This window comes from Ranitomeya variabilis, chromosome 4, assembly GCF_051348905.1.
Source record: "Ranitomeya variabilis isolate aRanVar5 chromosome 4, aRanVar5.hap1, whole genome shotgun sequence".
NCBI lineage: Eukaryota > Metazoa > Chordata > Amphibia > Anura > Dendrobatidae > Ranitomeya > Ranitomeya variabilis.
In genome coordinates, this window is record NC_135235.1 from 204,367,889 (window position 1) to 204,385,327 (window position 17,439).

At 40.6% G+C, this 17,439-nt stretch overlaps 1 protein-coding gene across 1 annotated transcript; it reads right to left on the reverse strand.

Moving 5' to 3' along the window:
- Window positions 1-4,031: 4,031 nt before the first annotated feature.
- LOC143768614 (G1/S-specific cyclin-D1-like) lies at window positions 4,032-10,099 on the reverse strand. The gene is made up of 5 exons (XM_077257248.1): window positions 9,712-10,099; window positions 8,145-8,360; window positions 7,007-7,166; window positions 6,765-6,913; window positions 4,032-5,888 (listed from the first exon to the last, which is right to left on the reverse strand). The coding sequence occupies exons 1-5, from the start codon at window positions 9,988-9,990 to the stop codon at window positions 5,742-5,744; spliced, it is 951 nt and encodes a 316-aa protein (XP_077113363.1). The 5' UTR covers window positions 9,991-10,099; the 3' UTR covers window positions 4,032-5,741.
- Window positions 10,100-17,439: the final 7,340 nt, after the last annotated feature.

Genomic DNA, 17,439 nt, shown 5'->3' on the forward strand with positions numbered 1-17,439 from the left:
CCTGCTGTGATAATTTCCTGATAATAAAACACGGATTGTATTGAAACTACAGTATGCTGCAGAGCAAGTGATACCTCCCTGGAATCAGGGCCTCTGCCCCTACATGAGATTTAACAGTAAAAACTGCTGACAGATTCCCTTAAAATATTACATGGCTGGGATATGTATTAAATAAAAGATTATGGCATTGCTTTTTAACTGTTTGATTTAGATTAAATCTTTTTTTTTTGCAGTTGAAAAAGGCAGATTTAACTTTCATACATCAGTCCTTTTTTTTCCTTATGTGAATGAGTGTAACAAATGCAAACCTGTGGAAGAGAGCTGATGAAAACTCGATCTGTGTATTGGATTTTTTTTTTGGTCTTCATTGGGTTGAAAAGTCGCTCATGCCCAATGACAGAACTGCATCCAATTAATCAAAGCCCAGACCAAAAATGGTCCTCACTCCTCAGCAAAAGACAATCCTTTTCGGAGGTGACTGGATCAAATCCATAGATTGAAATGTTGTATTAAAGTTGTCCCCCAAAAGTTAATGAATGCATTAAACCAGTGGGAACTGGATCCCATTGATTGCAATAATTTTACGTGCTTGGTTTATACAGTCATTTTGTGCCAACAGACTCCCTTTAAGGCCTCTTTCACACGTCCAGATAATTCCGGTACCGGAGAAATCGGTACCGGAGTTATCCGTGTCCGTGTGCTCAAGTGGCACATCAGTGTGGCACACGTGCGGCATCCGTGTGCCGCCTGAGGACCACACGGACCGTGCAGGAGAGACAGCGCTACGCTAAGCGCTGTCCCTCCTGTGTGGTGCTGAAGGCGGCATTCATCTCTTCTCCCCCAGCGTTCGCTGGAGAGATAAAAGATCATTTTTTTCTTCTTTTTTGTTAAAAAAACACTTTGCTGGTGTCCTCCCCCCCCCCCCCCCCCAGTGCGCCGCCCGGCCCCTTGCAGATGCAGAAAAATACTCACCTAGCTCCCGCGATGTCTCCTCTGTCCTCTCCGCGCTGGCAGCTTCTCCTGTGTGAGCAGTCACGTGGGACCGCTCATTACAGTCAGTGAATATTCCCTGACTGTAATGAGCGGTCCCACGTGACCGCTCACACAGGAGAAGCTGCCAGCGCGGAGAGGACAGAGGAGACATCGCGGGAGCTAGGTGAGTATTTCTGCGGCAAGGGGCCGGGCGGCGCACTGAGGGGGGAGGCGGGGGGCACATGCAGAATTTATTTTTCACCCCCCCCCCAAAAAAAAAAAGATCTTTCATCTCTTCTCTCCGGCGGGGGAGAAGAGATGAATTCTGCCTTCAGCACCACAGCGGGGGGGACAGCGCTTAGTGTAGCGCTGTCTCTCCTGCGGGCGGTACGTGCACACGGAGGAGAGTGCACACTGTTCTCCGTGTGCTGACCGTATTGTGGTCCGTGCTGCCGGTAAAAAACGGACATGTCTACGTGTTTTCAGCACGGACATACGGTCCGTGTGAAAACACGCACATGTGCATAGACCCATTCATTTAAATGGGTCTACGTGTGTCAGTGTCTCCGGTACGTGAGAAAACTGTCACTACACGTACCGGAGCCACTGACGTGTGAAAGAGGCCTAAGGCCGGTTTCACACGTCAGTGTCTCCAGTACGTGAGGTGACAGTTTCCTCACGTACTGGAGACACTGACACACGTGGACCCATTAAAATCAATGCATCTGTTCAGATGTCATTGATTTTTTGCGGACCGTGTCTCCGTGTGCCAAACACGGAGACATGTCAGTGTTCGTGGGAGCGCACGTATTACACGGACCCATTAAAGTCAATGGGTCCGTGTAAAACACGGACCGCACACGGATGTTCTCCGTTTGCAGTCCGTGTGCCATGCAGGGGACAGCGCTACAGTAAGCGCTGTCCCCCCCACTGGTGCTGAATCCGCGATTCATATGTTCCCTGCAGCAGCGTTTGCTGTAGAGAAAATATGAATAATAGTGTTTAAAATAAAGATCTATGTGTCCGCCGCCCTCCCACCCCCTGTTCGCCCCCCCGCTGTTCTGAAAATACTCACCCGCTCCCTCGTTGGCTGTCGATGCTTCCTGGTCTGGCCCCATCTTCTCCTGTATGCGGTCACGTGGGGCCGCTCATTTACAGTCATGAATAGGCGGCTCCACCTCCCATAGGGGTGGAGCCGCCTATTCATGACTGTAAATGAGCGGCCCCACGTTACCGCATACAGGAGAAGGCAGGAAGGCAGGACAGGAAGCAGCGACAGCCAACGAGGGAGGCGGGTGAGTATTTTCAGAACAGCGGGGGGGCGCACAGGGGGTGGGAGGGCGGCGGACAGATAGATCTTTCTTTTAAACACTATTATTCATATCTTCTATGCAGCAAACGCTGCTGCACAGAAGATATGAATCGCGGCTTCAGCACGATGCAGTGTACCACACGCGTGGGTACCACACGCTCCGTGTGGTACCCACTCGGCACACGGGCGGCACACGTGTGCCGCACGTATGGCCTACATGAGCTCACGGGCACACGGACACGGATAACTCCGGTACCGATTTTTTCCGGTACCGGAATTATCTGGACGTGTGGGACAGCCCTAAGATTCAGGGATGGTTATTTTTTTTTTTTTTTTGTCCTTTTGTAGGTTTATCAAATACTTACAGGATTTTTTTTTTTCATGAAATAAAACATAGGAGAACAAACACCCAGGTTAACATTTATCTTTAATTAAAAAAAACAAACAACGACAATCAAACAAATTCCTCCGTATTTTACTTTATAAAATCATCTCACCATATTCAAAATACCTCCTCCTATAAAGTGCAAAAAATATTTTCCTTTCATTAAACCGGGATTTGAACGTTTCTCCTAACTATAAAAAAAAACAAAAAAACACAAAATAAATACAAATAGAAGAAATAAATAAATACAAAATCTTGAAACAAAAGAAAATAAATAAATTATGGAAAAGTTTAGAAGCATACACAACAGGTCATCATCTCATCCACATAAAGAGGAGCAATACTTTAATAAAAAAAAAAAAATCCAGCATTTTTTTTTTATTATTATTTTAAGCAATCCACAAAACATAGTATATTTGCTTTTAATTCCAACCTACTAGACCAAAATGTATATTTCTATCATTTTGGGTCGTAGCTGTTTCCGATTGTTGCAGTAGGTTTTTATTTATTTTTTTATACCTGATCACTTTGTGTTATATATTTAATTAAAGATTACATTTCTGTATTAGAGGTCACAAAACATAGAAGTGTCCAGACCCAGGAGTGTTGTTTTTGTTCTTTCATAGCATCCTCTGCATTCCTTTGATTCCCCCTTTTAGAACTCCAACCTGATAGACTCGATTCATCATTTGTATTTTTTTTTATTTTTTTTACTGCGGACATTTTGGAGCAAAATATTGCACGTTTGGCAAAATGTTATATATATATATATATATATATATTTAGTGACTTTGACTGACACACATAAAATGACTTCATAGGGGGGGAACTGAAGTAGAGTTGTGCCTTTTTGAGTTAGTCTAAGGCTACGTTCACACGATCAGGATTTCCATCCTTTTTTTTTTCCTGCCCGTTTTTGGAAAACGGCAGCTAAATTCCGCAGTGAATTTGAGCTGCGTTTTCTGATCCTTTTTCTTCAGCGTTTTCCACTGCGGGTTTCCAATAGCAGTTTCCTATTGGAGCTGCTGGAAAACCGGTGCGGAATCCGCTGAAAGAATTGACATGCTACTTCTTTTTTCCGCTGGAAAATCCGCGCGGATTTTCCAGCGGAAAAACGGATCGTTAGCACAGCGGTTTTGGTTTTCCATTGGGTTACATTGTACTGTAACCAACATGGAAAACTGATCCGGATCCGCAGCTGAAAATCCGCTACGGATCCGGATCAAAATCCGGATCGTGTGAACGTAGCCTAAGGAGAGGAGGACTAGGACTCTAGCGCCACCTATTGGACGCAGGCAGTGATCCTAAAAAATCAATATCGACTCTTTAAACAGCCTGGCAATATGACACTGGATAAAAGCCAAACCAGAATCTCAATTTGCAGACAAGTGTGTCGGGGGTACTTCCCCTCATCATCGCAAAGTAGGAGATGTAATTTGAGAGGCTCTGGACTAGGGTCTAAGGGATAACATTTCAAGCCTGGCATGTCAAAAGTCGGACACTTATAAGCCATGCTTGCTCCTCTGGGAAATTACATTTGCATATTTAATTTCCCAGAGGAGCATGCAGGTCTTAGAAGTCTACTCCCTTTTGACATGCCAGGCTTGGCTTGTCCCTCTCCACGAGAAGAAACGTTATCCCTTAGACCCCATGAGTCAGTGTAAAACATTGACGTCAAAATCTGAAACCTATACCACAAAAGACAACTTGAAAAAAAAAAAAATGAAGTAAATAGTCTGAGTGTCGCAAAGCTAAAAACAACAAAAAACTGGTGGAGATTCAATGATGAATCAGGATTAAAGTATCCAGTACGGTAGTTCTACCACCTACACCCAGTTGTGCATGGTGGAGGAATAGTTGCTTCTATTGTGCTGGTGATAGACTCACTGCACCAGAAGATGGATATGAATAGTGGGGAGGGAGGACACTACGGCATGGACCGCTCCTACCCGCTATTGTCCTGCTTTCTGTGACAGCAGTTCCTTCTTTCGTTCTGCTCTTTTGATGTAGAGCAACATTGATTGACTCCCGGCTCAGGCACTGCTCTAATGTCAACTGAAAAAAAAAATTGCTATGTTTTACATGGACAGAGAAATGTGAAAATGTATGGGACATCCAAAATAATATTGGAAGTTTTCTCAAGTCAAGCAAAAGTACATTAAGGCCAATTTCAAGGTCCAAGAACGGATCAGTCATCGGTCTCCTAACCTGGACAACCTCATAGTGGCCAATCCAGACTCAAACCATGAAACATGGAAATTTCTGCAACCATTCATTTGAATAGCGCCTGCAGAAGCCCATGGAAATGTTGTAACAACTCCCATCTACAGGTATATAATAAGATTTTTGTAGTTGCATAAAGCTCCTCATTTTCCAACAAACCATCCAATAATCATTTATCCTAATTGCAAATACAGTAATTCTGTTTAGTGCAGCTTATGCAAAAAAAAAAAAAAAAATACATAAAATAATAAATAAAGCAAAATACAACAAAAGCACAATTAAATAAAATACGGAAAACAGCAAATAAATATTAAATACCATAAATTAACAACCAAAATAGTCAGAAAAGCAAAAAAAAACAAACCAAGTTCTGTTCTCCCCAGCGGGAAGTGTCTAGACGTCGGGGGAAGTAGTGTTTGGCGTACAAAAGCCCCTTTTTTTAGACAAAATATTGGATGTACATCGAAAAAGTGCTGTGTTCCTTACTCAAAGAAGGATAGTCAGAGACTTGGGGCAAAATCCGAGGTGAAAATCTGCATCAGGTCACAGATTTCAAAGTCAATTTCCGTGTGTAAAAAAAAAAAAAAATTATGGAGCGTATGGACGATATCTGTAAATCTCAAGTATATGACGGATTCTGTAAAACATTGTGGATTTGCACAGGTCAAATCGGAAGGAAAAATCTGCAATAAATGTGGGATTTTTAAGTCCAATCTTACAAGTTCGGCATTTCCACTTGGATTGGAGTAGGAACACTATGACATACAAGGAAAAGAAGAAAAAGTTGAATGGCCCGAGCCCGTTTATAGAATGTTTGAGTCACTAATTAATCACAATGGGCCAGTATGGCTACAGATCGAAGTCCAGGACGTCGGTGGGGGTGCTGGCCCGCTCAATCTCCTCCACTGCCTTGGTGTCCGAGCTGTCGTTTCCAGCTTGTCGGAGACTGGATTCCAGGGACACTTCAATTTGCTCTTGGCACATTCTCAGAATATTCTAAAGTGAAGGAAATCGAGTTATTTTATGTGCGCATACTTAAGAATGGGGTCCATTTCTGCCAAATGTGCACCCATCTCCTCAACCACTCTGCTTGTGAACTAATACGCCCTCACCAGATTTGGGATGTACAGTTTTTTTGGGTTTTTTTAATTGAAAAAAAAAATAATAAATAAAATACGTGTTCCCAAAACCAGTTTTCTAATCTTATAGAAGTCGTCCCCCCCAACCCCCCCCCCCCCCGCAAGCTAAACTAATTACACAGTCATAGGAGACATGGCATGAGAATATAGGATCAACTATGCTCAGAGTTTCTTCAGAATTAAGTAAAAAAAAACAAAAAACAATTTCTCCTATCTGACAGTCCGTGAAAATTTTTTGGGCAGACTCATTGACTTGCATTGCCTGTTGTGATCCAACCTTTGGATATTTTCCATGGGTCACTTGTTCAGAGGAGGAAATAAATGGACATGTGAAAGACCCCATCGCTGTACACAAAAAACGGAAGTCTGAAAACAGAAATTTCCAGAAAACACCAATTGTACAAATTGGGATGCTTGGATCACCCATAGCGGTGCCCGGAGCACAATCTGCACCCTGAATTAGCACCGCAAGGTCTCCCTTGTATACAATGCTTAGTGCGAGCAGAATCCTCCTGCGTGTATGCACACAGTCCGCACCGCTGCAGCCGCTCTTCCAGGAGTATCCATCTAGTGAGAGGCTACAGCGGTGCGGACTGTGTGCATCAGTGCCAGAACCGCCAGGGTGTTACGCAGCCTTACTCTTTTTGCATTGTGCTCCACTAGGAAAACAATGGAAGAAATGACATAAGACAGTATGGGGGGGGGGAACAATCATCTTGGTAACTAAACTTACCGGGTCGCAACGAATGGCCCTGGCGAGGTAGCTTGTGGCTGTTACACTGGAACACGCCATGCCCAGGTTCTCGGGCCGCAGGCCTGTGACTGCAGCTGCCATGCTGGCGGCAGCTACTATAGAGGCAGGCAGGGCGATAAAAGTACAGTCTAGAAGACAATAAAAGAAAAATCTAAGTATATGTAATAAATGATTTATTTTTTCAGATGTGGCATAAAGTTACCATGAGGTCAGAGACTTACCTGTAGTGCAGAGAGCGATGAAGGTTTCGGCGTGTTTCCTGACCCGGTGCATCTTGTCTGCTGACAATCCAAGAAGCTCCAGGAAGTGCGGGAGAAAGTCTCGGGGCGTCACCGCTTCTACGTCCCATTTTAGCTTATTCAAGATGAGCAGCTCCATTCCCTACACGGGAGACGAGAGCGTAAGACCCAATGCAAGAAACATTGCACACGTGACGTAACTGCAGCACCACATTGATATTCTCCATTTGATCATAATTTAATCCAATCCCTGACCTATAGGGGGCGCTTTACAGAGGATTTGTCACTTGGCAAAAATATGGTATTATTAACATGGTGTTAATGCCGCTGTTCTCCTGAATCCGGCATATTTTTTATTTTCTTTCTGCGCCTCTCCGTTCCTGAGATATAGCCTTTTGTTTCCTGTTTATAAATCAAGTCTTTTTAGCCAAGTGGTCGTGGCTCTTATTGATCACCACACCCACTTGGTAACAAGACTAGAAACATTTTTATAGGGAAGAGGAGGCCATATCTCCGGAACGGAGAGGCGCAGGAAAAAAATAAAAACTACGCCGGCTTCAGGAGACCAGCGGCATTTACACCAGGTAGAAAAAATATTTATGCTGTCATGTCGTACATAAAAGGGTTAGGCAGCTCATGGAAGAACAGCGGTGCTGCTGAGGTCTCCTAGTTGCTTGTCAGGTATTGATATCCAAAATGTATATTTCATATTGTAATTAACAGGAAAGATGCACAATAATTGGCAAGTGGTCGAAAAACTATAAAGGCTCACGTGGCAATGTTAAGGCAAGAAGCGTTAGACCACCCCTTTAACCAGGATTTGTGGTCAAGAATGTTTAACTGCTGAGCCCTAAGGGCAAAGAATTGACCAAATCATAAGGCCCAAATATAGGATTTTTGCAACTTTTGGCATTTTCATGATGATTTTGCCCAAATGGGTGGAGCTGGGGTGGGACAGGGGAGCAGAAGGGGTGTGGTGCCGCAGCTCCGCTAATTCATGGCAAGAACATGCAGAGGCTCAGTGCTGGACCCGGGGAGAGTGAGTAATGTACAAATTGAATTGGAAAACTACTTTAAAAAAGGTGTCGAATGGCGAGTGTGTAGACCACGAGGTACCTACCCGCATTTCACCATCCGTGAAGGAGTAGTCAGAATACATGCAGAGGTTCACAATGGCTATTGGTTTGGATTCCTTCAGTTTGGAGGCGAGAAGAAGGCAAGTGGCGCCCACCAGCTGAAGTCGCCTCTTCTCTACGGGCACCAAAGACAAGAACCTGTCCAAGCAGTTAACGGCCAAGGGGAACACCTCTTCTCCACATTGCTGGTCTTCACATACCTGCAGAAGCAAAAGGCGAAGTCCTAGATGCTTAATCTGCACCACTAACATATGCCATTAATTTGGCCTCATACAAAAAAAGAAGAAAAAAAAAAAAAAGTTCTTCCAATTTTCATCGACTTTTGCTTTGTGCGCCCATTTTTATTCCCATATGGAAAAAGCCGATACATTTTCAAGCTTCTCGCTCTTTAAAAATTTTTTTTTTTCTCATATAATATGTCTAGTATTCATATTTAAAAAAAATATATTATACTTATAGAAATATTAATAAAAAAATTATATATTATACTTTATTTTTATTTATTTTTTATTTTTATTTTTTTTACACGGACAGCACATGGATGTCACCCGAGTGTTTTCCACTTTTTATTTTTTAATTTTTTTTTTTTACTTTTTAATGAGTAAGAGAAGCTTATTTTTTCCATTTGGGAAGAAAAATGGACACAAACCTAAAGTCGATGAAAATTGTTAGTTTATTTTTTTTGTTTTATCAATTTGAATGACCAACTTTGATGAATGATTCAGATCAGAAACGACCATGAGAAAAGCCCCATACAGTGCAATAGGAGCAGGTTCTACGTGTGAAAATATATCTTTGAAAAATATATATATATTTTTTTAAACAGGAGAAGTGTACTGATGAAAACCACTCAATTTTTTACGCTTATTCACAAAACAAAACAAAAAAAAAAAAAACCACCACACTAAAAAAGGTCTCAAAGAATAAATGAAAACTATCAGCCCAGGAGGAGATAGAAGCGATTTGTTTCCCTATGAAAAATAAGTTGCGTTATGAGAAATATTGTTCACTTACATTCTTCCTTTGTCATGTATTTCTCGGTCAATACATGGAGATTAAAAACTATAAAACTGTCAGGAATATTTGAAGCGTGAAAACTGAGATGCAGTTTTGCAGCAATTTTTGAAAAATTCTTTAAAAAAAATAAAATAAATTACTGCAAAAAAAGACCATAGCAACAATGTGTTACTCCAGCCATCGGAGCAGTCCTAAAAATATCATAAAAAAGTGCTAGCGATCTTAAAATTATTATTAATAATATTCAATAATAATAAAATGTAATATTATTATATTATAATAATATTAAATTGTATTTCTTTAGCTATTACAAAACTACAACTCCAAGCATTCTGTGACATCCACCGGCTGGGAGTTGTAGTAGTTTTGGAACATCTGGAGTGCTTGTAGATGAGATGAATAATCTCATAGGGTGCAGGGATATCCCTGTCAGATGGAATATAGGGTGTCATGCCATGAAATTCAAACTATACAGAAAGGGTTAAGGACTGCCACACTTAACCCCATGTGTGCCAGCGCAGTCAGGTGACTTACCTCCAGCATCCAGCTGGTCAGCATCTTCCTCATGTATGGGTAGATCTCCTTCTGTACACATTGGAAGTATGTGGGGGAGGCAAGGTATCTGTCCTGAGCTGTCAGCAGTCTCTCCAGCACTTGGCTATGGAGCAGGACAGGATCAGCCTGAGCTCTCAGCTCCTTCTCAGCCTCCCAGCACAGCAGTCTGCTCTCCATACTGAGCCCTCTCTCTGCAGCTGATCCTGCTGATAGAAATAGAAGAGGTTCTGTCCCTTTAAACTTTCTGAGTTTGTCCATTTAAACTGCAGCTTCATATACTCCCAGCGTTCTAATGTCCCCGCCCCTAGCAGTAGCCACGCCCCCTGATCTGCCAATCCCAGGGAGCAGCTTTCTCAGGGGGGGGACACAAGGCCATATGGGCTGGAGCTGTCCCAGTCCCTGAGCTGCTTGTTTGTAAATCCATTCATTTCTTTTATTTTGATTGTTTATTGTTATTTTTGATACTTATTATATATTTTTTATTTTTATTAAACTTTTTTTTTTAGCATATATATTTTATCTATTAATTTAAAAAAAGGCATTTAAAGCAGGTTCTTTATCTAGTGGTTGTTGCTGCGCAGGTGATCTATGTTTGTCTAGAATGCAAAAATAGGACTAAATTAATAAGCTAAAAATATGTATAAAAAAAATAAAATAAACAAAAATTAAAAATAAAATAAAAAAACTTAAAATAAAAAAATGTAATAAATGTAAAAAAATGAAAATGAAAGAAAAAAACAGCAATAAAAAAAATAACTTAAAATAAAAAATATAATTAATAAAAGTAAAAAAATAAAATGTTAAAAAATAAGAATGAAATAAATAAAAAGAAAAGAAAATAAATAAAAATAAGCAACAATAAAAAAATAACTTAAAATTAAAAAAATATAATCAATATTATAAAAAATATAATTAATAAAAATGAAAAAATAAAATGTAAAAAAAATGAAAATGAAATAAAAATAAAAAAAACTAAATAAAAATTTTAAAATAACTGAAATAAAAGGAAAAATTAAATTTAAAAAAATAGTAACTTTCACCAGTAATTCAAACACAAGAACATGGAGTCTATGCAATCTAAGACAGACGTGGCGGATTAATGTTGATGCTGCTATCACATCGCGTGCTGGTGAATGGCCGCCATGATCATATGGGGGGATGTCACCCAGCTGCGCGTCATGGAGTTTATAGGATATTTATGTGTTTGTGGATTTCCTCTGAGTTATACAATTTAAGTTTTTATTCTAAAAAATGCACTGATGGGGTTAATTTTGGAATTCAGATTGGGACATGAACCGATGTAAACGATGACGGTCTTTGTACAGTGCTATGGAATATGTTAGTACTACATAAATAAATGAGAAATTAATGAATGCGTGCAAATTACCCAAACAATTTGGATTTTCCAGAATTTATTTTTCTGCAAATTGATTAGCCTGAATCCAGCAAAATGGCAAAATCAAATGAGCCACAAAGGGGTTAAAAAAAAATAAAAAAAACCTTACATTTTTCCAGAGTTGGATTTGTCACCCGATTAAGGTATTTGGATGTGATAAACATGGCTTTATTTTCCTGACCCCAGAGCTGCTGTAACGAGCAGATCCTATTGTGGAAGATTCGGGACACCCATGTATTTAGACATTCGAGCATTCTTTTTAATAGGCAAGAAGTAATACCGCATTTGTCCTGCAGAGGGCACTTTAATTAAGAGTTCAGCTACAAACCTAAAGTTAGCAGATAATTCACATCCATCCATCTGTGATTTCATTTATATATTTGTCCAGTTAGATTTATGACAAGTAATTCACAGGAAAATAAAAAAAAATACTTTCATGATTTTTTTTTTCTTTAGGCATCCATCCTGTTAGTAGCTGCATTGAAGAACGATTAGAGCAAATGGGGATAAACTTTGGCCAGAGCATGTGCATCAGTTTTTAGCATAAATTAAAAACCGTCTTGCGTCAAATTTGCACAAAATTGCAGCACAAGCCAAAAATGTAAATTAAGTGGTAAATGGGTGTGGTCAAAATGAAATGGGCGTGTTCTCAATATTTGAAGGGTTTTCCCCATCTTCATAGATGGGTATTTTTCAGATAGGGCTTGTAAAAACAAACACTTCTGCAATTTACTGCTTGTTAAAATTTATCTCCGTTATTGATATATTAACACTTTTCTTTTGCTGTTTGTTGTTGCCTAGGAAACCGACCACCATTTCTGTTTGACTTGTAAGCACTACGATGAAGCTGGCCAGAATTAGGAGGAAACAGTGCGCTCCAGGGATCCTTCCCGGCTTCAAAACAGTGCTTACAAGCTGAACAGAAAAGAAAAAGGAAGCACTGTGAATGTTCTGCTGTCTAGCAGCAGTGGTCGGTCTCCAAGGCAACAACGTGCAAACAAAAGAAAAGTGTTAATATCTCAAGAACGGCTAAAAATTTTAAAATGCAGTAAATTGCTAAATTGCTCGTATTTACAAGCCCTATCCGACAATACCCATTACTGAAGATGGGGAAAATCCCTTTAAGATTAGTTTCATGCTTCTGACTTTCTCTGCTTCAGAGTCAGAGTCTCAGGTTCCAGCAGTCAAACACCCAGTGATCAGTAAGTAAGCCCCTATCTTATATTTAGGGGATACCTTACATTTTTTGGGACTAACCCTTTAATATCTCTATATCAAAAATTCTCCAATATCCAGGTGGATACCAGAAGAGAATCAACATCTTACAAAATATTTCGACCATCCAAAATTTCAGTAGTCCACAAGAAATGCCCAATTTTTACAAAAAAATGCAACTTTATGGCTCTTGGAAGGTAACAAAAAAGATCAAGAAATAACGGGGTTTCTGGTGCACATGTTGGTTATCACCCAGTTTTTACAAAATAGAAGTTACTTCTATGTCATCTTCACATATTCTTCATGTGACTTACAATGCGTGGTCTTTTTTTGACTCATTCTTACAGGAAGAGTTTTCAGCAGACTCCTTATCATCAGAGGCAGGATTACAGTGACAGGTTACTCCTCTATACACATAATTCACAATAGATGTTGTCACATCCCACCCTCTTCCTTCTCCCTTCACAATAACCTTTGCACACGCTCATTAGATGCTTGGGGTTGGGGTCTGATCAATGTGGCACTGTGCATGTGTTGTTTCCTGAAACAACAGGAAGTTAGAGTCTGAAAAAGCTCCGGTGGTCAATGTGAGAATTGCAATTTTTTTATTTTTTAATAAGGATCATGATATGGAAAAAAAATATTGACAATTAAAAAAAAAAGAAGTTATATCTGATGTTAGCGCCTCTATCATATAAAGTCCATTGTTTTTTATTTTTTCATCTTTAGAAGGTTCTATTCCCTAAAATGTTTTAGGCTGGACATGCTCCCGCGTGACCAAATGTTGGAAGTAATTGCACGGCTGGAGGTCACCCATGGAGCAGTAATGGTCACAAGTAAAATTGTGCAGGAATTGGGTATTGTGGTGCCGCGGTTTAGGACGCAGGTGACCATGTGCTCTCCCCATTACCAATATGGTAAAATAGGGAGGTTTACGTTTACCCCTAGGCATGCCCCGGCAACACCCAAAAGTTAGTGGTAATGCCTAGTTTGGGGCAAGAATAAGACATAAAGTGAGTGTTATTGAAAAAGCTCATGTATTCCATCAAATAAGCAAGGCTTCCAGGGAACACAGGACCAGCAGTAGTTCTCAGCCCCTGCCTCCCGAAATCCTGAGGAACATACCCGACCCAAGGCTCTGTGGCCAAGAGATCGACACTAGACAAGTGAAGACTCATCACTGACAAATGATCTGTTTGCACAGAAATGCCAAATTCCTCCATGTAACATCCATTCCCGTAATGGACATAAAGGGCTTTTCAGCACCCGGCAGCGCACCGACATCTTGTCTAGACCTCAAAACAACTGACGCTTATATAGAGGAAGAAAGCAGATCTACAGCCTGACCGCGCGGGAATCCCAAAAGTGAAGAAATATCATAAATCTATTATTCTAGTTCTAGAAAGCAATTTAATGAACACTTTAAGGATAGATATAAAAAAATCATCGATAAATGGACACATAGGAGATAGCTAGATAGATAATAGATAGACAATAGATAGATAGATAATAGAAAGACAATAGATAGATGATAGATAGATAATAGATAGATAGATAATAGATAGACAATAGATAGATAATAGATAGATAATAGACAATAGAAAGATAGATGATAGATAGATGGATAATAGATAGATAATAGATAGACAATAGATAGATATATAGATAGATAGATAATAGATAGACAATAGATAGATAGATAATAGATAGATAGATAGATAATAGATAGACAATAGATCGATAATAGATAGATAGAAGATAGATAGATAGATAATAGATAGATAGACAATAGATAGATAATAGATAGATAGATAGATAATAGATAGACAATAGATCAATAATAGATAGAAGATAGATAGATAGATAGATAGATAGATAGATAGATAGATAGATAATAGAAAGACAATTGATAGATAATAGATAGATAGATAGATAGATAGATAATAGATAGACAATAGATAGATAGATAATAGATAGATAATAGATAGATGATAGATAATACAGTAGATAGACAATAGATAGATAATAGATAGAAGATAGATAGATAGATAATAGATAGACAATAGATAGATAATAGATAGAAGATAGATAGATAATAGATAGACAATAGATAGATAGATATCAATATTCTAATCTATCTATATGTCTAATATCTATCTATTATCTATTATCTATCTATTATCTATCTATCAATCATCTATCTATTATCTATCTATTATCTGTCTATTAGTATCTATCTATCTATCTATCTATCTATCTATCTATCTATCTATCTAATATCTCCCTATCTCATCTTGTAGAGTCCCATATAACACTAATTAGACTTTCCCAGTAAATCTGTCTGTCGTGCCCCTGTGACATTGATACAAACCACCAGATCTGCGCTTTAATCCCTCAGGAGACGCCTGTCGCTCACACATATGACATCTGTTATACGGAACATTCCATTACATTTCTATTGTAGATCTTCTGTCCTGGGAATGCAGAGTTTTCGGGAGCTCAGAGACCAGCTGGTCCAGTGGAACCAAGAATTCATCAGAGTTCTTCTTTTTCTTTTTTTGACAGCAGAAGGTTTTTGTTTTGATGGAGGACAGAATTAGAAAAATGATGGGAGAATTTGGTTAGGGCCAGTTTGACAGGTCGCTGGTGACAGCTCGAAGAAGGGACACAATGTGGGGCTTTCTTAAGGCTTTGTTCTGGTGTCCTGTCCGTGCCCTTCTCAGATACATTGTCTCCTCAGGGTTCACAGTAGGTTTCTTTGTATTGAAAAAAACCCTTGGTCCTTTGCCTCTATTCAGTGGATATGTTATTGCAGGGTGTAAAGAAAGCACACGTGGACTTCTGAATTGATGCCTAATTGCCCATTTAGAAATGAATGGTAAAGAGACAGATAGATAGCAGAGGGATAACATAAGGCCATGTCTAAGATGGATTTATGGCTTTAGACAAGGGCTAAGGAAATGTTATGGTGGATCTTCTTCTCCAGGTGGTGGAGATGGTGTCCTAACCTGGTGCTTGAAGTGGAGTCCTAATATGGAGGTGGACAGGAGATGTAGGAACCTCCATAGTTTGTTCCAGGAGGTGGACAGGAGAAGTGACGAGCGAGTATACTCGTTGCGCGTGTTTTCCCGAGCACGCTCGGGTGGTTTCCCGAGTATTTGTTAGTGCTCAGAGATTTAGTTTTCATCACCCAGCTGAATGATTTACAGCTATTAGCCTGCTTGATTACATGTGGGGATTCCCTAGCAACCAGGCAACCCCCACATGTACTCAGGCTGGGTAGTAGCTGTAAATCATTCAGCTGCCGTGATGAAAACTAAATCTCCGAACACTAACAAATACTCGGAGATCACCCAAGAGTGCTCGGGAAAACCAGAGCAACGAGTACTCTCGCTCATCACTAGACAAGAGATGTAGGAACCTCAATAGTTTGTTCCAGGAGGTGGACAAGAGATGTAGGAACCTCAATAGTTTGCTCCAGGAGGTGGACAGGAGATGTAGGAACCTCCATAGTTTGTTCCATCTCATGCATCTACCTGACCATAGGTATTCCCACCGCATCTAGACTTCTACACACTACCACCACTAACGATACTAACGATCTCAAAGCTGTACCTAATCAGCAGTAATATTCCTGGGTTACATTCTTAGGGCTGTCCCACACGTCCAGATAATTCCGGTACCGGAATAAATCGGTACCGGAGTTATCCGTGTCCGTGTGCCTGGGAACTCACGGAGGCCATACGTGCGGCACACGTGTGCCGCCCGTATGGCGAGTGGGTACCACACGGAGCGTGTGGTACCCACTCTGCATGGTGCTGAAGCTGCGATTCATATCCTCTCTGCAGTAGCGTTTGCTGCAGAGAAAATATGAAGAATAGTGTTAAAAATAAAGATTTAGGTGTCCGCCGCCCCCCCACCCCCTGTGCGCCCCCCCGCTGGTCAGAAAATACTTACCCGGGTCCCCCGTCGGCTGTCGCTCCTTCCTGGTCTGGCCGCGGCTTCTCCTGCATGCGGTCACGTGGGGCCGATCATTTACAGTCATGAATATGTGGCTCCACCTCCCATAGGAGCGGAGCCGACTATTCATGATTGTAAATGATCGGCCCCACGTGACCGCATACAGTAAGCCGCGGCCAGACCAGGAAGGAGCGAGGGAGCGGGTAAGTATTTTCTGACCAGCGGGGGGGGGGGGCGCACAGGGGGTGGGGGGGCGGCGGACACATGGATCTTTATTTTTAACACTATTCTTCATATTTTCTCTATAGCAAACGCTGCTACAGGGAAGATATGAATACCGGCTTCAGCACCATGTGGGGGGGACAGCGCTTACTGTAGCGCTGTCTCCTGCACACACACGGACCCCAGACGGAGAATGTCCGTGTGTGGTCCGTGTTTTACGCGGACCCATTGACTCTATTGGGTCCGTGTAATACGTGCGCTCCCACGAACACTGACATGTCTCCGTGTTTGGCACACGGAGACACGGTCCGCAAAAAATCAATGACATCTGAACAGATGCATTGATTTTTATGGGTCTACGTGTGTCAGTGTCTCCGGTACGTGAGGAAACTGTCACCTCACGTACCGGAGCCACTGACGTGTGAAACCGGCCTTAGAATGGAATTGTTTAACCCCTCAATGACTGGGTAATTGGCGCATTCTGTTTTTTTATCCATTTTATGCATTAAAATACGTCCACAGGTTTGTCTCTAATTAACTCAGATGTTGGCAAAAAAAAAAACCCCAAAAGCTTCCAAACACATGACATCACCCTATGGGCAGTCCAGAATTGTTTAAAGGCATAGTAATCTTAGTGTATGTAAACTTTTGACTTTGCAGTAAGTAATAAAAATGCCTTAAAACATTCTCTCTCATTATTCTGCATTTGGCAAATATTAATAATTATGGTAATCCTAATTGACCTAAAACGGGAAAGTTTATTTTGATTTCATGTCAGATATTGAGAAAAACATGCCAACGTGTCTTTTTATATAGTGGATGTAAACTTGTAAACTTCTGGTTTCAACTGTATAAATAAATATATATATTATTTTGACTTTGGTATTTAGTCCCTTTAGTGGACTGGAACAATG